The sequence below is a fragment of the Pristiophorus japonicus genome, unplaced genomic scaffold, assembly GCF_044704955.1.
Source record: "Pristiophorus japonicus isolate sPriJap1 unplaced genomic scaffold, sPriJap1.hap1 HAP1_SCAFFOLD_1011, whole genome shotgun sequence".
NCBI lineage: Eukaryota > Metazoa > Chordata > Chondrichthyes > Pristiophoridae > Pristiophorus > Pristiophorus japonicus.
Window position 1 is genome coordinate 24,924 of NW_027250662.1, and position 22,836 is coordinate 47,759.

Consider the following 22,836-nt stretch of genomic DNA (forward strand, 5'->3'; position numbering starts at 1 on the left):
GAGAGACACGAGAGAGTGAAAGACGAGAGTGAGTGTGAGAGACACGAGAGAGTGAAAGACTCGAGTGAGTGTGAGAGACACGAGAGAGTGAAAGACGAGAGTGAGTGCAAGAGACTCGAGTGAGTGTGAGAGACACGAGAGAGTGAAAGACTCGAGTGAGTGTGAGAGACACGAGAGAGTGAAAGACGAGAGTGAGTGTGACAGACACGAGAGAGTGAAAGACGAGAATGAGTGTGAGAGACGAGAGAGCGTGAGAGACGAGAGTGAGTGTGAGAGACGAGAGAGCGTGAGACGCGAGAGTGAGTGTGAGACGCGAGAGTGAGTGTGAGACGCGAGAGTGAGTGTGAGACACGAGAGTGAATGTGTGAGACACGAGAGAGTGTGAAACGCGAGAGTGAGCGTGAGACACGAGAGTGAGTGTGAGACGCGAGAGTGAGTGTGAGACGCGAGAGTGAGTGTGAGACGCGAGAGTGAGTGTGAGACGCGAGAGTGAGTGTGAGACGCGAGAGTGAATGTGTGAGACGCGAGAGTGAGTGTGAGACGCGAGAGTGAGTGTGAGACACGAGAGTGAGTGTGAGACGCGAGAGTGAGTGTGAGACACGAGAGTGAGTGTGAGACGCGAGAGTGAATGTGTGAGACACGAGAGTGAATGTGTGAGACACGAGAGTGAGTGTGAGACGCGAGAGTGAGTGTGAGACGCGAGAGTGAATGTGTGAGACACGAGAGAGTGTGAAACGCGAGAGTGAGCGTGAGATACGAGAGTGAGTGTGAGACAAGAGAGTGAGTGTGAGACAAGAGAGTGAGTGTGAGAGACACGAGAGTGAGTGTGAGAGACACGAGAGTGAGTGTGAGACACGAGAGTGAGTGTGAGACGTGAGAGTGAGTTTGAGACATGAGAGTGAGTGTGAGAAACACAGGAGTGAGTGTGTGAGACACGAGAGTGAGTGTGAGCCACGAGAGTGAGTGTGAGAGACACGAGAGTGAGTTTGTGAAACACGAGAGAGTGAGTGAGATACGAGAACGAGTGTGAAACACGAGAGTGAGTGTGAGACACGAGAGTGAATATGTGAGACACGAGAGTGAATGTGTGAGACATGAGAGAGTGAAAGACGAGAGTGAGTGCAAGAGACTCGAGTGAGTGTGAGAGACACGAGAGAGTGAAAGACTCGAGTGAGTGTGAGAGACACGAGAGAGTGAAAGACGAGAGTGAGTGTGAGAGACATGAGAGAGTGAAAGACGAGAGTGAGTGAGAGAGACACGAGAGAGTGAAAGACGAGAATGAGTGTGAGAGACGAGAGAGCGTGAGACGCGAGAGTGAGTGTGAGACACGAGAGTGAGTGTGAGACGCGAGAGTGAGTGTGAGACGCGAGAGTGAGTGTGAGACGCGAGAGTGAGTGTGAGACACGAGAGAGTGTGAAACGCGAGAGTGAGCGTGAGATACGAGAGTGAGTGTGAGACGCGAGAGTGAGTGTGAGACGCGAGAGTGAGTGTGAGAGACGCGAGAGTGAGTGTGAGACACGAGAGAGTGTGAAACGCGAGAGTGAGCGTGAGATACGAGAGTGAGTGTGAGACGCGAGAGTGAGTGTGAGACGCGAGAGTGAGTGTGAGAGACGAGAGTGAGTGTGAGAGACGAGAGTGAGTGTGAGAGACACGAGAGTGAGTGTGAGAGACACGAGAGTGAGTGTGAGAGACACGAGAGTGAGTGTGAGAGACACGAGAGTGAGTGTGAGACACGAGAGTGAGTGTGAGAGACACGAGAGTGAGTGTGACACAAGAGAGTGAGTGTGAGAGACACGAGAGTGAGTGTGAGACACGAGAGTGAGTGTGAGAGACACGAGAGTGAGTGTGAGACACGAGAGTGAGTTTGTGAAACACGAGAGTGAGTGAGATACGAGAACGAGTGTGAAACACGAGAGTGAGTGTGAGACACGAGAGTGAATGTGTGAGACATGAGAGAGTGAAAGACGAGAGTGAGTGCAAGAGACTCGAGTGAGTGTGAGAGACACGAGAGTGAAAGACGAGAGTGAGTGTGAGAGACACGAGAGAGTGAAAGACGAGAGTGAGTGCAAGAGACTCGAGTGAGTGTGAGAGACACGAGAGAGTGAAAGACGAGAGTGAGTGTGAGACGCGAGAGTGAGTGTGAGAGACGAGAGTGAGTGTGAGAGACGAGAGTGAGAGTGAGAGACGAGAGTGAGTGTGAGAGACGAGAGAGTGTGAGACGCGAGAGTGAATGTGTGAGACACGAGAGTGAGTGTGAGAGACGAGAGAGTGTGAGACATGAGAGAGTGTGAAACGCGAGAGTGAGTGTGAGAGACGAGAGTGAGTGTGAGACGCGAGATTGAATGTGTGAGACACGAGAGTGAGTGTGAGAGACGAGAGAGTGTGAGACGCGAGAGTGAATGTGTGAGACATGAGAGAGTGTGAAACGCGAGAGTGAGTGTGAGACGCGAGAGTGAGTGTGAGACGCGAGATTGAATGTGTGAGACACGAGAGAGTGTGAAACACGAGAGTGAGTGTGAGACGCGAGAGTGAGTGTGAGACGCGAGAGTGAGTGTAAGACGCGAGAGTGAATGTGTGAGACACGAGAGAGTGTGAAACACGAGAGTGAGTGTGAGACGCGAGAGTGAGTGTGAGACGCGAGAGTGAGTGTGAGACGCGAGAGTGAATGTGTGAGACACGAGAGAGTGTGAAACACGAGAGTGAGCGTGAGATACGAGAGTGAGTGTGAGACGCGAGAGTGAGTGTGAGACGCGAGAGTGAGTGTGAGAGACACGAGAGTGAGTGTGTGACACGAGAGTGAGTGTAAGACGAGAGTGAGTGTGAGACGCGAGAGTGAGTGTGAGACGCGAGAGTGAGTGTGAGAGACGAGAGTGAGTGTGAGACACGAGAGTGAGTGTGAGACGCGAGAGTGAATGTGTGAGACATGAGAGTGTGAAACGCGAGAGTGAGTGTGAGACGCGAGAGTGAGGGTGAGACGCGAGAGTGAGGGTGAGACGCGAGAGTGAGGGTGAGACGCGAGATTGAATGTGTGAGACACGAGAGAGTGTGAAACACGAGAGTGAGTGTGAGACGCGAGAGTGAGTGTGAGACGCGAGAGTGAGTGTAAGACGCGAGAGTGAATGTGTGAGACACGAGAGAGTGTGAAACACGAGAGTGAGTGTGAGACGCGAGAGTGAGTGTGAGACGCGAGAGTGAGTGTGAGACGCGAGAGTGAATGTGTGAGACACGAGAGAGTGTGAAACACGAGAGTGAGCGTGAGATACGAGAGTGAGTGTGAGACGCGAGAGTGAGTGTGAGACGCGAGAGTGAGTGTGAGAGACACGAGAGTGAGTGTGTGACACGAGAGTGAGTGTAAGACGAGAGTGAGTGTGAGACGCGAGAGTGAGTGTGAGACGCGAGAGTGAGTGTGAGAGACGAGAGTGAGTGTGAGACACGAGAGTGAGTGTGAGACGCGAGAGTGAATGTGTGAGACATGAGAGTGTGAAACGCGAGAGTGAGTGTGAGACGCGAGAGTGAGGGTGAGACGCGAGAGTGAGGGTGAGACGCGAGAGTGAGGGTGAGACGCGAGAGTGAGGGTGAGACGCGAGAGTGAGGGTGAGACGCGAGAGTGAGTGTGAGAGACGAGAGTGAGTGTGAGAGACGAGAGTGAGTGTGAGAGACGAGAGTGAGTGTGAGACGCGAGAGTGAATGTGTGAGACATGAGAGTGTGAAACGCGAGAGTGAGTGTGAGACGCGAGAGTGAGTGTGAGACGCGAGAGAGAGTGTGAGACGCGAGATTGAATGTGTGAGACACGAGAGTGAGTGTGAGACGCGAGAGTGAGTGTGAGACGCGAGAGTGAGTGTGAGAGACACGAGAGTGAGTGTGTGACACGAGAGTGAGTGAGAGACGAGAGTGAGTGTGAGACGCGAGAGTGAGTGAGAGACGAGAGTGAGTGTGAGACGCGAGAGTGAATGTGTGAGACATGAGAGAGTGTGAAACGCGAGAGTGAGGGTGAGACGCGAGAGTGAGGGTGAGATGCGAGAGTGAGGGTGAAACGCGAGAGTGAGCGTGAGATACGAGAGTGAGTGTGAGACGCGAGAGTGAGTGTGAGACGCGAGAGTGAGTGTGAGACGCGAGAGTGAGTGTGTGACACGAGAGTGAGTGTGAGACGCGAGAGTGAGTGTGAGACGCGAGAGACGCGAGAGTGAGTGTGAGACGCGAGAGTGAGTGTGAGACGCGAGAGTGAATGTGTGAGACACGAGAGAGTGTGAAACGCGAGAGTGAGCGTGAGATACGAGAGTGAGTGTGAGACGCGAGAGTGAGTGTGAGACGCGAGAGTGAGTGTGAGACGCGAGAGTGAGTGTGAGACGCGAGAGTGAGTGTGTGACACGAGAGTGAGTGTGTGACACGAGAGTGAGTGTAAGACGAGAGTGAGTGTGAGACGCGAGGGTGAGTGTGAGACGCGAGAGTGAGTGTGAGAGACGAGAGTGAGTGTGAGACGCGAGAGTGAGTGTGAGACGCGAGGGTGAGTGTGAGACGCGAGAGTGAGTGTGAGACGCGAGAGTGAGTGTGAGACGCGAGAGTGAGTGTGTGAGACACGAGAGTGTGAGACGCGAGAGTGAGTGTGAGGCGTGAGAGTGAGTGTGAGACGCGAGAGTGAGTGTGAGACGCGAGAGAGTGTGAAACGCGAGAGTGAGCGTGAGATACGAGAGTGAGTGTGAGACAAGAGAGTGAGTGTGAGACGCGAGAGTGAGTGTGAGAGACACGAGAGAGTGTGAGAGACACGAGAGTGAGTGTGAGACACGAGAGTGAGTGTGAGATGCGAGAGTGAGTTTGAGACACGAGAGTGAGTGTGAGAAACACAGGAGTGAGTGTGTGAGACACGAGAGTGAGTGTGAGCCACGAGAGTGAGTGTGAGAGACACGAGAGTGAGTTTGTGAAACACGAGAGAGTGAGTGAGATACGAGAACGAGTGTGAAACACGAGAGTGAGTGTGAGACACGAGAGTGAGTGTGAGAGACACGAGAGTGAGTTTGTGAAACACGAGAGAGTGAGTGAGATACGAGAACGAATGTGAAACACGAGAGTGAGTGTGAGACACGAGAGTGAATGTGTGAGACACGAGAGAGTGAAAGACTCGAGTGAGTGTGAGAGACACGAGAGAGTGAAAGACGAGAGTGAGTGCAAGAGACTCGAGTGAGTGTGAGAGACACGAGAGAGTGAAAGACTCGAGTGAGTGTGAGAGACACGAGAGAGTGAAAGACGAGAGTGAGTGTGAGAGACACGAGAGAGTGAAAGACGAGAATGAGTGTGAGAGACGAGAGAGCGTGAGAGACGAGAGTGAGTGTGAGAGACGAGAGAGCGTGAGACGCGAGAGTGAGTGTGAGACGCGAGAGTGAGTGTGAGACGCGAGAGTGAGTGTGAGATACGAGAGTGAATGTGTGAGACACGAGAGAGTGTGAAACGCGAGAGTGAGTGTGAGACGCGAGAGTGAGTGTGAGACGCGAGAGTGAGTGTGAGACGCGAGAGTGAGTGTGAGACGCGAGAGTGAGTGTGAGACGCGAGAGTGAGTGTGAGACGCGAGAGTGAGTGTGAGACGCGAGAGTGAGTGTGAGACACGAGAGTGAGTGTGAGACGCGAGAGTGAATGTGTGAGACACGAGAGTGAATGTGTGAGACACGAGAGAGTGAAAGACTCGAGTGAGTGTGAGAGACACGAGAGAGTGAAAGACTCGAGTGAGTGTGAGAGACATGAGAGAGTGAAAGACTCGAGTGAGTGTGAGAGACACGAGAGAGTGAAAGACGAGAGTGAGTGCAAGAGACTCGAGTGAGTGTGAGAGACACGAGAGAGTGAAAGACTCGAGTGAGTGTGAGAGACATGAGAGAGTGAAAGACGAGAGTGAGTGTGAGAGACACGAGAGAGTGAAAGACGAGAATGAGTGTGAGAGACGAGAGAGCGTGAGAGACGAGAGTGAGTGTGAGAGACGAGAGAGCGTGAGACGCGAGAGTGAGTGTGAGAGACGAGAGTGAGTGTGAGACGCGAGATTGAATGTGTGAGACACGAGAGTGAGTGTGAGAGACGAGAGAGTGTGAGACGCGAGAGTGAATGTGTGAGACATGAGAGAGTGTGAAACGCGAGAGTGAGTGTGAGACGCGAGAGTGAGTGTGAGACGCGAGATTGAATGTGTGAGACACGAGAGTGAGTGTGAGACGCGAGAGTGAGTGTGAGACGCGAGAGTGAGTGTGAGACGCGAGAGTGAGTGTGAGACGCGAGAGTGAGTGTGAGACGCGAGAGTGAATGTGTGAGACACGAGAGAGTGTGAAACACGAGAGTGAGCGTGAGATACGAGAGTGAGTGTGAGACGCGAGAGTGAGTGTGAGACGCGAGAGTGAGTGTGAGAGACACGAGAGTGAGTGTGTGACACGAGAGTGAGTGTAAGACGAGAGTGAGTGTGAGACGCGAGAGTGAGTGTGAGACGCGAGAATGAGTGTGAGAGACGAGAGTGAGTGTGAGACACGAGAGTGAGTGTGAGACGCGAGAGTGAATGTGTGAGACATGAGAGAGTGTGAAACGCGAGAGTGAGTGTGAGACGCGAGAGTGAGTGTGAGACGCGAGAGTGAGTGTGAGACGCGAGAGTGAGGGTGAGACGCGAGAGTGAGGGTGAGACGCGAGAGTGAGGGTGAGACGCGAGAGTGAGTGTGAGAGACGAGAGTGAGTGTGAGAGACGAGAGTGAGTGTGAGAGACGAGAGTGAGTGTGAGACGCGAGAGTGAATGTGTGATACATGAGAGTGTGAAACGCGAGAGTGAGTGTGAGACGCGAGAGTGAGTGTGAGACGCGAGAGAGAGTGTGAGACGCGAGATTGAATGTGTGAGACACGAGAGTGAGTGTGAGACGCGAGAGTGAGTGTGAGACGCGAGAGTGAGTGTGAGAGACACGAGAGTGAGTGTGTGACACGAGAGTGAGTGAGAGACGAGAGTGAGTGTGAGACGCGAGAGTGAGTGAGAGACGAGAGTGAGTGTGAGACGCGAGAGTGAATGTGTGAGACATGAGAGAGTGTGAAACGCGAGAGTGAGGGTGAGACGCGAGAGTGAGGGTGAGATGCGAGAGTGAGGGTGAAACGCGAGAGTGAGTGTGAGACGCGAGAGTGAGTGTGAGACGCGAGAGTGAGTGTGAGACGCGAGAGTGAGTGTATGACACGAGAGTGAGTGTGAGACGCGAGAGTGAGTGTGAGACGCGAGAGTGAGTGTGAGACGCGAGAGTGAGTGTGAGACGCGAGAGTGAATGTGTGAGACACGAGAGAGTGTGAAACGCGAGAGTGAGCGTGAGATACGAGAGTGAGTGTGAGACGCGAGAGTGAGTGTGAGACGCGAGAGTGAGTGTGAGACGCGAGAGTGAGTGTGTGACACGAGAGTGAGTGTAAGACGAGAGTGAGTGTGAGACGCGAGAGTGAGTGTGAGACGCGAGGGTGAGTGTGAGACGCGAGAGTGAGTGTGAGAGACGAGAGTGAGTGTGAGACGCGAGAGTGAGTGTGAGACGCGAGGGTGAGTGTGAGACGCGAGAGTGAGTGTGAGACGCGAGAGTGAGTGTGTGAGACACGAGAGTGAGTGTGAGACGCGAGAGTGAGTGTGAGACGTGAGAGTGAGTGTGAGACGCGAGAGTGAGTGTGAGACGCGAGAGAGTGTGAAACGCGAGAGTGAGCGTGAGATACGAGAGTGAGTGTGAGACAAGAGAGTGAGTGTGAGACGCGAGAGTGAGTGTGAGAGACACGAGAGTGAGTGTGAGAGACACGAGAGAGTGTGAGAGACACGAGAGTGAGTGTGAGACACGAGAGTGAGTGTGAGATGCGAGAGTGAGTTTGAGACACGAGAGTGAGTGTGAGAAACACAGGAGTGAGTGTGTGAGACACGAGAGTGAGTGTGAGCCACGAGAGTGAGTGTGAGAGACACGAGAGTGAGTTTGTGAAACACGAGAGAGTGAGTGAGATACGAGAACGAGTGTGAAACACGAGAGTGAGTGTGAGACACGAGAGTGAGTGTGAGAGACACGAGAGTGAGTTTGTGAAACACGAGAGAGTGAGTGAGATACGAGAACGAATGTGAAACACGAGAGTGAGTGTGAGACACGAGAGTGAGTTTGTGAAACACGAGAGAGTGAGTGAGATACGAGAACGAATGTGAAACACGAGAGTGAGTGTGAGACACGAGAGTGAGTTTGTGAAACACGAGAGAGTGAGTGAGATACGAGAACGAATGTGAAACACGAGAGTGAGTGTGAGACACGAGAGTGAATGTGTGAGACACGAGAGAGTGAAAGACTCGAGTGAGTGTGAGAGACACGAGAGAGTGAAAGACGAGAGTGAGTGCAAGAGACTCGAGTGAGTGTGAGAGACACGAGAGAGTGAAAGACTCGAGTGAGTGTGAGAGACACGAGAGAGTGAAAGACGAGAGTGAGTGTGAGAGACACGAGAGAGTGAAAGACGAGAATGAGTGTGAGAGACGAGAGAGCGTGAGAGACGAGAGTGAGTGTGAGAGACGAGAGAGCGTGAGACGCGAGAGTGAGTGTGAGACGCGAGAGTGAGTGTGAGACGCGAGAGTGAGTGTGAGATACGAGAGTGAATGTGTGAGACACGAGAGAGTGTGAAACGCGAGAGTGAGTGTGAGACGCGAGAGTGAGTGTGAGACGCGAGAGTGAGTGTGAGACGCGAGAGTGAGTGTGAGACGCGAGAGTGAATGTGTGAGACACGAGAGTGAATGTGTGAGACACGAGAGAGTGAAAGACTCGAGTGAGTGTGAGAGACACGAGAGAGTGAAAGACGAGAGTGAGTGCAAGAGACTCGAGTGAGTGTGAGAGACACGAGAGAGTGAAAGACTCGAGTGAGTGTGAGAGACATGAGAGAGTGAAAGACGAGAGTGAGTGTGAGAGACACGAGAGAGTGAAAGACGAGAATGAGTGTGAGAGACGAGAGAGCGTGAGAGACGAGAGTGAGTGTGAGAGACGAGAGAGCGTGAGACGCGAGAGTGAGTGTGAGACGCGAGAGTGAGTGTGAGATACGAGAGTGAATGTGTGAGACACGAGAGAGTGTGAAACGCGAGAGTGAGTGTGAGACGCGAGAGTGAGTGTGAGACGCGAGAGTGAGTGTGAGACGCGAGAGTGAGTGTGAGACGCGAGAGTGAGTGTGAGATTAGAGAGTGAGTGTGAGACGCGAGAGTGAGTGTGAGACGCGAGAGTGAGTGTGAGACGCGAGAGTGAATGTGTGAGACGCGAGAGTGAATGTGTGAGACACGAGAGAGTGTGAAACGCAAGAGTGAGCGTGAGATACGAGAGTGAGTGTGAGACGCGAGAGTGAGTGTGAGACGCGAGAGTGAGTGTGAGACGCGAGAGTGAGTGTGTGAGACACGAGAGTGAGTGTGTGAGACGCGAGAGTGAGTGTGAGACGTGAGAGTGAGTGTGAGACGCGAGAGTGAGTGTGAGACGCGAGAGAGTGTGAAACGCGAGAGTGAGCGTGAGATACGAGAGTGAGTGTGAGACAAGAGAGTGAGTGTGAGACGCGAGAGTGAGTGTGAGAGACACGAGAGAGTGTGAGAGACACGAGAGTGAGTGTGAGACACGAGAGTGAGTGTGAGATGCGAGAGTGAGTTTGAGACACGAGAGTGAGTGTGAGAAACACAGGAGTGAGTGTGTGAGACACGAGAGTGAGTGTGAGCCACGAGAGTGAGTGTGAGAGACACGAGAGTGAGTTTGTGAAACACGAGAGAGTGAGTGAGATACGAGAACGAGTGTGAAACACGAGAGTGAGTGTGAGACACGAGAGTGAGTGTGAGAGACACGAGAGTGAGTTTGTGAAACACGAGAGAGTGAGTGAGATACGAGAACGAATGTGAAACACGAGAGTGAGTGTGAGACACGAGAGTGAATGTGTGAGACACGAGAGAGTGAAAGACTCGAGTGAGTGTGAGAGACACGAGAGAGTGAAAGACGAGAGTGAGTGCAAGAGACTCGAGTGAGTGTGAGAGACACGAGAGAGTGAAAGACTCGAGTGAGTGTGAGAGACACGAGAGAGTGAAAGACGAGAGTGAGTGTGAGAGACACGAGAGAGTGAAAGACGAGAATGAGTGTGAGAGACGAGAGAGCGTGAGAGACGAGAGTGAGTGTGAGAGACGAGAGAGCGTGAGACGCGAGAGTGAGTGTGAGACGCGAGAGTGAGTGTGAGACGCGAGAGTGAGTGTGAGATACGAGAGTGAATGTGTGAGACGCGAGAGTGAGTGTGAGACGCGAGAGTGAGTGTGAGACGCGAGAGTGAGTGTGAGACGCGAGAGTGAGTGTGAGACGCGAGAGTGAGTGTGAGACACGAGAGTGAGTGTGAGACGCGAGAGTGAATGTGTGAGACACGAGAGAGTGAAAGACTCGAGTGAGTGTGAGAGACACGAGAGAGTGAAAGACGAGAGTGAGTGCAAGAGACTCGAGTGAGTGTGAGAGACACGAGAGAGTGAAAGACTCGAGTGAGTGTGAGAGACATGAGAGAGTGAAAGACGAGAGTGAGTGTGAGAGACACGAGAGAGTGAAAGACGAGAATGAGTGTGAGAGACGAGAGAGCGTGAGAGACGAGAGTGAGTGTGAGAGACGAGAGAGCGTGAGACGCGAGAGTGAGTGTGAGAGACGAGAGTGAGTGTGAGACGCGAGATTGAATGTGTGAGACACGAGAGTGAGTGTGAGAGACGAGAGAGTGTGAGACGCGAGAGTGAATGTGTGAGACATGAGAGAGTGTGAAACGCGAGAGTGAGTGTGAGACGCGAGAGTGAGTGTGAGACGCGAGATTGAATGTGTGAGACACGAGAGTGAGTGTGAGACGCGAGAGTGAGTGTGAGACGCGAGAGTGAGTGTGAGACGCGAGAGTGAGTGTGAGACACGAGAGAGTGTGAAACGCGAGAGTGAGCGTGAGATACGAGAGTGAGTGTGAGACGCGAGAGTGAGTGTGAGACGCGAGAGTGAGTGTGAGATTAGAGAGTGAGTGTGAGACGCGAGAGTGAGTGTGAGACGCGAGAGTGAGTGTGAGACGCGAGAGTGAATGTGTGAGACACGAGAGAGTGTGAAACGCAAGAGTGAGCGTGAGATACGAGAGTGAGTGTGAGACGCGAGAGTGAGTGTGAGACGCGAGGGTGAGTGTGAGACGCGAGAGTGAGTGTGAGACGCGAGAGTGAGTGTGTGAGACACGAGAGTGAGTGTGAGACGCGAGAGAGTGTGAAACGCGAGAGTGAGCGTGAGATACGAGAGTGAGTGTGAGACAAGAGAGTGAGTGTGAGACGCGAGAGTGAGTGTGAGAGACACGAGAGAGTGTGAGAGACACGAGAGTGAGTGTGAGACACGAGAGTGAGTGTGAGATGCGAGAGTGAGTTTGAGACACGAGAGTGAGTGTGAGAAACACAGGAGTGAGTGTGTGAGACACGAGAGTGAGTGTGAGCCACGAGAGTGAGTGTGAGAGACACGAGAGTGAGTTTGTGAAACACGAGAGAGTGAGTGAGATACGAGAACGAGTGTGAAACACGAGAGTGAGTGTGAGACACGAGAGTGAGTGTGAGAGACACGAGAGTGAGTTTGTGAAACACGAGAGAGTGAGTGAGATACGAGAACGAATGTGAAACACGAGAGTGAGTGTGAGACACGAGAGTGAATGTGTGAGACACGAGAGAGTGAAAGACTCGAGTGAGTGTGAGAGACACGAGAGAGTGAAAGACGGGAGTGAGTGCAAGAGACTCGAGTGAGTGTGAGAGACACGAGAGAGTGAAAGACGAGAGTGAGTGTGAGAGACACGAGAGAGTGAAAGACGAGAATGAGTGTGAGAGACGAGAGAGCGTGAGAGACGAGAGTGAGTGTGAGAGACGAGAGAGCGTGAGACGCGAGAGTGAGTGTGAGACGCGAGAGTGAGTGTGAGACGCGAGAGTGAGTGTGAGATACGAGAGTGAATGTGTGAGACGCGAGAGTGAGTGTGAGACGCGAGAGTGAGTGTGAGACGCGAGAGTGAGTGTGAGACGCGAGAGTGAGTGTGAGACGCGAGAGTGAGTGTGAGACACGAGAGTGAGTGTGAGACGCGAGAGTGAATGTGTGAGACACGAGAGTGAATGTGTGAGACACGAGAGAGTGAAAGACTCGAGTGAGTGTGAGAGACACGAGAGAGTGAAAGACGAGAGTGAGTGCAAGAGACTCGAGTGAGTGTGAGAGACACGAGAGAGTGAAAGACTCGAGTGAGTGTGAGAGACATGAGAGAGTGAAAGACGAGAGTGAGTGTGAGAGACACGAGAGAGTGAAAGACGAGAATGAGTGTGAGAGACGAGAGAGCGTGAGAGACGAGAGTGAGTGTGAGAGACGAGAGAGCGTGAGACGCGAGAGTGAGTGTGAGACGCGAGAGTGAGTGTGAGATACGAGAGTGAATGTGTGAGACACGAGAGTGTGAGAAACGCGAGAGTGAGTGTGAGACGCGAGAGTGAGTGTGAGACGCGAGAGTGAGTGTGAGATTAGAGAGTGAGTGTGAGACGCGAGAGTGAGTGTGAGACGCGAGAGTGAATGTGTGAGACACGAGAGAGTGTGAAACGCAAGAGTGAGCGTGAGATACGAGAGTGAGTGTGAGACAAGAGAGTGAGTGTGAGACGCGAGAGTGAGTGTGAGAGACACGAGAGTGAGTGTGAGAGACACGAGAGTGAGTGTGAGACACGAGAGTGAGTTTGAGACACGAGAGTGAGTGTGAGAAACACAGGAGTGAGTGTGTGAGACACGAGAGTGAGTGTGAGCCACGAGAGTGAGTGTGAGAGACACGAGAGTGAGTTTGTGAAACACGAGAGAGTGAGTGAGATACGAGAACGAGTGTGAAACACGAGAGTGAGTGTGAGACACGAGAGTGAATATGTGAGACACGAGAGTGAATGTGTGAGACATGAGAGAGTGAAAGACGAGAGTGAGTGCAAGAGACTCGAGTGAGTGTGAGAGACACGAGAGAGTGAAAGACGAGAGTGAGTGTGAGAGACACGAGAGAGTGAAAGACGAGAGTGAGTGTGAGAGACACGAGAGAGTGAAAGACGAGAATGAGTGTGAGAGACGAGAGAGCGTGAGACGCGAGAGTGAGTGTGAGACGCGAGAGTGAGTGTGAGACGCGAGAGTGAGTGTGAGACGCGAGAGTGAGTGTGAGACGCGAGAGTGAGTGTGAGACACGAGAGAGTGTGAAACGCGAGAGTGAGCGTGAGATACGAGAGTGAGTGTGAGACGCGAGAGTGAGTGTGAGACGCGAGAGTGAGTGTGAGAGACGAGAGTGAGTGTGAGAGACGAGAGTGAGTGTGAGAGACACGAGAGTAAGTGTGAGAGACACGAGAGTGAGTGTGAGACACGAGAGTGAGTGTGAGAGACACGAGAGTGAGTGTGACACAAGAGAGTGAGTGTGAGAGACACGAGAGTGAGTGTGAGAGACACGAGAGTGAGTGTGAGACACGAGAGTGAGTGTGAGAGACACGAGAGTGAGTGTGAGACACGAGAGTGAGTGAGTGAGATACGAGAGTGAGTGTGAGACAAGAGAGTGAGTGTGAGACGCGAGAGTGAGTGTGAGACGCGAGAGTGAGTGTGAGAGACACGAGAGTGAGTGTGAGAGACACGAGAGTGAGTGTGAGAGACACGAGAGTGAGTGTGAGACACGAGAGTGAGTTTGAGACACGAGAGTGAGTGTGAGAAACACAGGAGTGAGTGTGTGAGACACGAGAGTGAGTGTGAGCCACGAGAGTGAGTGTGAGAGACACGAGAGTGAGTTTGTGAAACACGAGAGAGTGAGTGAGATACGAGAACGAGTGTGAAACACGAGAGTGAGTGTGAGACACGAGAGTGAATATGTGAGACACGAGAGTGAATGTGTGAGACATGAGAGAGTGAAAGACGAGAGTGAGTGCAAGAGACTCGAGTGAGTGTGAGAGACACGAGAGAGTGAAAGACGAGAGTGAGTGTGAGAGACACGAGAGAGTGAAAGACGAGAGTGAGTGTGAGAGACACGAGAGAGTGAAAGACGAGAATGAGTGTGAGAGACGAGAGAGCGTGAGACGCGAGAGTGAGTGTGAGACGCGAGAGTGAGTGTGAGACGCGAGAGTGAGTGTGAGACGCGAGAGTGAGTGTGAGACACGAGAGAGTGTGAAACGCGAGAGTGAGCGTGAGATACGAGAGTGAGTGTGAGACGCGAGAGTGAGTGTGAGACGCGAGAGTGAGTGTGAGAGACGAGAGTGAGTGTGAGAGACGAGAGTGAGTGTGAGAGACACGAGAGTAAGTGTGAGAGACACGAGAGTGAGTGTGAGACACGAGAGTGAGTGTGAGAGACACGAGAGTGAGTGTGACACAAGAGAGTGAGTGTGAGAGACACGAGAGTGAGTGTGAGAGACACGAGAGTGAGTGTGAGACACGAGAGTGAGTGTGAGAGACACGAGAGTGAGTGTGAGACACGAGAGTGAGTTTGTGAAACACGAGAGTGAGTGAGATACGAGAACGAGTGTGAAACACGAGAGTGAGTGTGAGACACGAGAGTGAATGTGTGAGACATGAGAGAGTGAAAGACGAGAGTGAGTGCAAGAGACTCGAGTGAGTGTGAGAGACACGAGAGAGTGAAAGACGAGAGTGAGTGTGAGAGACACGAGAGAGTGAAAGACGAGAGTGAGTGCAAGAGACTCGAGTGAGTGTGAGAGACACGAGAGAGTGAAAGACGAGAGTGAGTGTGAGACGCGAGAGTGAGTGTGAGAGACGAGAGTGAGTGTGAGAGACGAGAGTGAGAGTGAGAGACGAGAGTGAGAGTGAGAGACGAGAGAGTGTGAGACGCGAGAGTGAATGTGTGAGACACGAGAGTGAGTGTGAGAGACGAGAGAGTGTGAGACATGAGAGAGTGTGAAACGCGAGAGTGAGTGTGAGAGACGAGAGTGAGTGTGAGACGCGAGATTGAATGTGTGAGACACGAGAGTGAGTGTGAGAGACGAGAGAGTGTGAGACGCGAGAGTGAATGTGTGAGACATGAGAGAGTGTGAAACGCGAGAGTGAGTGTGAGACGCGAAAGTGAGTGTGAGACGCGAGATTGAATGTGTGAGACGCGAGAGTGAGTGTGAGACGCGAGAGTGAGTGTGAGACGCGAGAGTGAATGTGTGAGACACGAGAGAGTGTGAAACACGAGAGTGAGCGTGAGATACGAGAGTGAGTGTGAGACGCGAGAGTGAGTGTGAGACGCGAGAGTGAGTGTGAGAGACACGAGAGTGAGTGTGTGACACGAGAGTGAGTGTAAGACGAGAGTGAGTGTGAGACGCGAGAGTGGGTGTGAGAGACGAGAGTGCTGTGTGAGACACGAGTGTGAGTGTGAGACGCGAGAGTGAATGTGTGAGACATGAGAGAGTGTGAAACGCGAGAGTGAGTGTGAGACGCGAGAGTGAGGGTGAGACGCGAGAGTGAGGGTGAGACGCGAGAGTGAGGGTGAGACGCGAGAGTGAGTGTGAGAGACGAGAGTGAGTGTGAGAGACGAGAGTGAGTGTGAGACGCGAGAGTGAATGTGTGAGACATGAGAGTGTGAAACGCGAGAGTGAGTGTGAGACGCGAGAGTGAGTGTGAGACGCGAGATTGAATGTGTGAGACATGAGAGTGTGAAACGCGAGAGTGAGTGTGAGAGACGAGAGTGAGTGTGAGACGCGAGAGTGAATGTGTGAGACATGAGAGTGTGAAACGCGAGAGTGAGTGTGAGACGCGAGAGTGAGTGTGAGACGCGAGAGAGAGTGTGAGACGCGAGATTGAATGTGTGAGACACGAGAGTGAGTGTGAGACGCGAGAGTGAGTGTGAGACGCGAGAGTGAGTGTGAGAGACACGAGAGTGAGTGTGTGACACGAGAGTGAGTGTAAGACGAGAGTGAGTGTGAGACGCGAGAGTGAGTGAGAGACGAGAGTGAGTGTGAGACGCGAGAGTGAATGTGTGAGACATGAGAGAGTGTGAAACGCGAGAGTGAGGGTGAGACGCGAGAGTGAGGGTGAGATGCGAGAGTGAGGGTGAGACGCGAGAGTGAGGGTGAGACGCGAGAGTGATGGTGAGACGCGAGAGTGAGGGTGAGACGCGAGAGTGATGGTGAGACGCGAGAGTGAGGGTGAGACGCGAGAGTGAATGTGAGACGCGAGAGTGAATGTGTGAGACACGAGAGTGAGTGTGAGACGCGAGAGTGAGTGTGAGACGCGAGAGTGAATGTGTGAGACACGAGAGAGTGTGAAACGCGAGAGTGAGCGTGAGATACGAGAGTGAGTGTGAGACGCGAGAGTGAGTGTGAGACGCGAGAGTGAGTGTGAGAGACACGAGAGTGAGTGTGAGACACAAGAGAGTGAGACACGAGAGTGAGTGTGAGACACGAGAGTGAGTGTGAGACACGAGAGTGAGTGTGAAAGTTATGAAGACGGCTGTAAACATTGTGAGTTTTGATGAGAGTGGAGAATGTGGGGAATTTCAGCTGGGTTCAAATTGTTGTGTGGTTTTAAGAGGGGAACGACTGTAAGTTTGATTGCTGTGTGGATTGACGATTGCTGGAACGTGGAACGAGTTAACCGCAGGTTATTGACACGGATACAGGAAGTCAGATAAGCAGAAGAAAGGAGCACTATTCGGGAATACCAGGAGAGGCTGGGAATACGGGGAGAGGCATTCCCTGCATTGTTGCCTAGGTCCAGGGACGCTGTTTCCTCACCTCAATGGTCTGTTTCGCTGGGTGGCCCTCTCGCAGTAACTTGTCCCCAGTGTTCTGAATACTGTTCACCTTTCTCTCCTTACTCTCCAGTTCCTTCATCAGCCCCTGTCAACACACAGAGATTAAACACACTCAGCGAGACCGGGCTCACACACACCGGGCTCACACACTGAGAGTTCACACACACCGAGCTCACACACACCGAGAGTTCACACACACCGAGAGCTCACACACACCGAGCTCACACACACCGAGAGCTCACACACACCGAGCTCACACACACCGAGAGTTCACACACACCGAGCTCACACACACCGAGCTCACACACACCGAGCTCACACACACCGAGAGTTCACACACACCGAGAGCTCACACACACCGAGCTCACACACACCGAGAGTTCACACACACCGAGCTCACACACACCGAGAGCTCACACACACCGAGAGTTCACACACACCGAGCTCACACACACCGAGCTCACACACACCGAGCTCACACACACCGAGCTCACACACACCGAGCTCACACACACCGAGAGTTCACACACACCGAGCTCACACACACCGAGAGCTCACACACACCGAGCTCACACACACCGAGAGTTCACACACACCGAGAGCTCACACACACACCGAGAGTTCACACACACCGAGCTCACACACACCGAGAGCTCACACACACCGAGCTCACACACACCGAGAGTTCACACACACACCGAGCTCACACACACCGAGAGTTCACACACACCGAGAGCTCACACACACCGAGCTCACACACACCGAGAGTTCACACACACCGAGCTCACACACACCGAGAGTTCACACACACCGAGCTCACACACACCGAGAGCTCACACACACCGAGCTCACACACACCGAGAGTTCACACACACCGAGAGCTCACACACACCGAGCTCACACACACCGAGCTCACACACACCGAGAGCTCACACACACCGAGCTCACACACACCGAGAGCTCACACACACCGAGAGTTCACACACACCGAGCTCACACACACACCGAGAGTTCACACACACCGAGCTCACACACACCGAGAGTTCACACACACCGAGAGCTCACACACACCGAGCTCACACACACCGAGAGCTCACACACACCGAGAGTTCACACACACCGAGCTCACACACACCGAGAGTTCACACACACCGAGAGCTCACACACACCGAGCTCACACACACCGAGCTCACACACACCGAGAGTTCACACACACCGAGAGCTCACACACACCGAGAGCTCACACACACCGAGAGCTCACACACACACCGAGCTCACACACACCGAGAGTTCACACACACCGAGCTCACACACACCGAGAGTTCACACACACCGAGAGCTCACACACCGAGAGTTCACACACACCGAGAGTTCACACACACCGAGCTCACACACACCGAGAGCTCACACACACCGAGCTCACACACACCGAGAGCTCACACACACCGAGAGTTCACACACACCGAGCTCACACACACCGAGAGCTCACACACACCGAGCTCACACACACCGAGAGCTCACACACACCGAGAGCTCACACACACCGAGCTCACACACACCGAGCTCACACACACCGAGCTCACACACACCGAGAGCTCACACACACCGAGAGTTCACACACACCGAGCTCACACACACCGAGAGCTCACACACACCGAGAGCTCACACACACCGAGAGCTCACACACACCGAGCTCACACACACCGAGCTCACACACACCGAGAGTTCACACACACCGAGCTCACACACACCGAGAGCTCACACACACCGAGCTCACACTCACCGAGCTCACACACACCGAGAGTTCACACACACCGAGCTCACACACACCGAGAGCTCACACACACCGAGAGCTCACACACACCGAGAGCTCACGCACACCGAGCTCACACACACCGAGCTCACACACACCGAGCTCACACACACCGAGAGCTCACACACACCGAGCTCACACACACCGAGAGTTCACACACACCGAGCTCACACACACCGAGAGTTCACACACACCGAGAGCTCACACACACCGAGAGTTCACACACACCGAGAGTTCACACACACCGAGCTCACACACACCGAGAGTTCACACACTGAGCTCACACACACCGAGAGCTCACACACACCGAGAGTTCACACACACCGAGCTCACACACACACCGAGAGTTCACACACACCGAGAGCTCACACACACCGAGCTCACACACACCGAGAGCTCACACACACTGAGAGCTCACACACACCGAGAGTTCACACACACCGAGCTCACACACACCGAGAGCTCACACACACCGAGAGTTCACACACACCGAGAGCTCACACACACCGAGAGCTCACACACACCGAGAGCTCACACACACCGAGCTCACACACACACCGAGAGCTCACACTCACCGAGCTCACACACACCGAGAGCTCACACTCACCGAGCTCACACACACCGAGAGCTCACACTCACCGAGCTCACACACACCGAGAGCTCACACACACCGAGAGCTCACACACACCGAGAGCTCACACACACCGAGAGCTCACACACACCGAGCTCACACACACCGAGAGTTCACACACACCGAGCTCACACACACCGAGCTCACACACACCGAGAGCTCACACACACCGAGAGCTCACACACACCGAGCTCACACACACCGAGAGTTCACACACACCGAGCTCACACACACCGAGCTCACACACACCGAGAGCTCACACACACCGAGCTCACACACACCGAGAGCTCACACACCGAGCTCACACACACCGAGAGTTCACACACACCGAGAGCTCACACACACCGAGAGCTCACACACACCGAGAGTTCACACACACCGAGCTCACACACACCGAGAGCTCACACACACCGAGCTCACACACACCGAGAGCTCACACACACCGAGCTCACACACACCGAGAGCTCACACACACCGAGAGCTCACACACACCGAGCTCACACACACCGAGCTCACACACACCGAGAGCTCACACACACCGAGCTCACACACACCGAGCTCACACACACCGAGCTCACACACACCGAGAGCTCACACACACCGAGAGCTCACACACACCGGGCTCACACACACCGAGAGCTCACACACACCGAGAGCTCACACACACCGAGAGCTCACACACACCGAGAGCTCACACACACCGAGAGCTCACACACACCGAGAGCTCTCACACACCGAGCTCACACACACCGAGCTCACACACACCGAGAGTTCACACACACCGAGAGCTCACACACACCGGGCTCACACACACCGAGAGCTCACACACACCGAGAGTTCACACACCGAGCTCACACACACCGAGAGCTCACACACACCGAGAGCTCTCACACACCGAGCTCACACACACCGAGAGCTCACACACACCGGGCTCACACACACCGAGAGCTCACGCACACCGAGCTCACACACACCGAGAGCTCACACACACCGAGCTCACACACACCGAGCTCACACACACCGAGAGCTCACACACACCGAGCTCACACACACCGAGAGCTCTCACACACCGAGCTCACACACACCGAGAGCTCACACACACCGAGAGCTCACACACACCGAGCTCACACACACCGAGAGCTCTCACACACCGAGCTCACACACACCGAGAGCTCACACACACCGACAGCTCACACACACCGAGAGCTCACACACACCGAGAGCTCACACACACCGAGAGCTCACACACACCGAGAGTTCACACACACCGAGAGCTCACACACACCGAGCTCACACACACCGAGCTCACACACACCGAGAGCTCACACACACCGAGCTCACACACACCGAGAGCTCACACACACCGAGAGCTCACACACACCGAGCTCACACACACCGAGCTCACACACACCGAGAGCTCACACACACCGAGCTCACACACACCGAGAGTGCACACACACCGAGCTCACACACACCGGGCTCACACACACCGAGAGCTCACACACACCGAGAGCTCACACACACACCGAGAGCTCACATACACCGAGAGCTCACACACCGGAACACACCGGGAACTCACACACCGGGACCTCACAACACCAGGATCTCACACACCGGGACCTCACACCGAGACTTCACACACCGGTACCTCACACCGAGACTTCACACACCGGTACCTCACACACCGTGACCTCACACACCGGGACATACACCGAGACCTCACACACCGGGACACACACCGAGTCCTCACACACCGGGACCTCACACACCGAGACCTCACACACCGGGACCTCACACACCGGGACCTCACACACCGGGACACACACCGGGACCTCACACACCGGGACCTCACACACCGAGACCTCACACACCGAGACTTCACACACCGGGACCTCACACACCGGGACCTCACACACCGGGACATATACCGGGACCTCACACACCGGGACACACACCGGGATCTCACACACCGGGACCTCACACACCGGGACCTCACACACCGGGACCTCACACACCGGGACCTCACACACCGGGACATACACCGAGACCTCACACACAAGGACCTCACGCACCGGGACCTCACACACCGGGACACACACCGGGACCTCACACTCACACACCGGGACCTCACACACCGGGACCTCACACACCGGGACCTCACACACCGGGACCTCACATACCGGGACACACACCGGGACCTCACACACCGGGACCTCACACACAGAGAACTCACACACAGAGACTTCACACACCGGGACCTCACACACCGGGACCTCACACACCAGGACATATACCGGGACCTCACACACCGGGACACACACCGGGACCTCACACACCGGGACCTCACACACCGGGACCTCACACACCGGGACCTCACACACCGGGACCTCACACACCGGGACATACACCGAGACCTCACACACAAGGACCTCACACACCGGGACCTCACAACACCGGGACACACACTGAGACCTCACACACCGGGACCTCACACACCGGGACATACACCGAGACCTCACACACCGGGACCTCACACACCGGGACCTCACACACCGGGACCTCACACACCGGGACATACACCGAGACCTCGCACACCGGGACCTCGCACACCGGGACCTCGCACACCGGGACATACACCGAGACCTCACACACAAGGACCTCACACACCGGGACCTCACACACCGGGACTTCACACACCGGGACATACACCGAGACCTCGCACACCGGGACCTCGCACACCGGGACCTCGCACACCGGGACATACACCGAGACCTCACACACAAGGACCTCACACACCGGGACATACACTGAGACCTCACACACCGGGACCTCACACACCGGGACCTCACACACCGGGACCTCACACACCGGGACCTCACACACCGGGACCTCACACACCGGGACACACACCGAGACCTCACACACCGGGACCTCACACACCGGGACCTCACACACCGGGACCTCACACACCGGGACCCCTCACACACCGGGACACACACCGGGACCTCACACACCGGGACCTCACACTCACACACCGGGACCTCACACACCGAGACCTCACACACCGGGACCTCACACACCGGGACCTCACACACCGGGACCTCACACACCGGGACCTCACACACCGGGACGACACACACCGGGACCTCACACACCGGGACCTCACACACCGGGACCTCACACACCGGGACCTCACACACCGGGACATACACCGAGACCTCACACACCGGGACGACACACACCGGGACCTCACACACCGGGAGATCTTACCGAGTAATTATCTTTCTTGGCCACTATGTTGGTGTTGCGTTCACTCCAATCGTAGTTCACCTCCTCTTCTTCCTTATCATTCAGCCACATTAACTCCTTGGTTGCCATGGATACAAATGTGTTCAAGCTCTCTAGATTACGTAGACGAGACTTGGAGGAATTCTAGATCAATAACAGTTTAGCATCAGTGTTTAATGAGGAAAGACCAGAGTGACAGCGCGATGGGTGATGGGGAGACAGGAAGGTGGGAGGGGGGAGAGACGGGGGGGGGGGAGGGGGAGAGACACGGGGGGGGAGGGGGAGAGACGGGGGGGGAGGGGGAGGGACGGGGGGGGGGAGGGGGGAGAGACGGGGGGGGAGGGGAGAGACGGGGGGGGGAGGGGGAGAGACGGGGGGGGGAGG

At 54.4% G+C, this 22,836-nt stretch overlaps 1 protein-coding gene across 1 annotated transcript in view; it reads right to left on the reverse strand.

Moving 5' to 3' along the window:
* Positions 1-22,836, reverse strand: part of LOC139241259 (plectin-like) — a gene marked incomplete at its 3' end in the record, with an annotated part of 82,362 nt that overhangs the window by 11,920 nt on the left and 47,606 nt on the right. Inside the window, exons 9-10 of the mRNA XM_070869909.1 lie at positions 22,435-22,596; positions 16,701-16,805 (exon numbers count right to left, since the gene is read on the reverse strand). Coding sequence (XP_070726010.1) covers positions 16,701-16,805; positions 22,435-22,596 — 267 coding nt within the window. The remainder of the gene's footprint in view (positions 1-16,700; positions 16,806-22,434; positions 22,597-22,836) is intronic.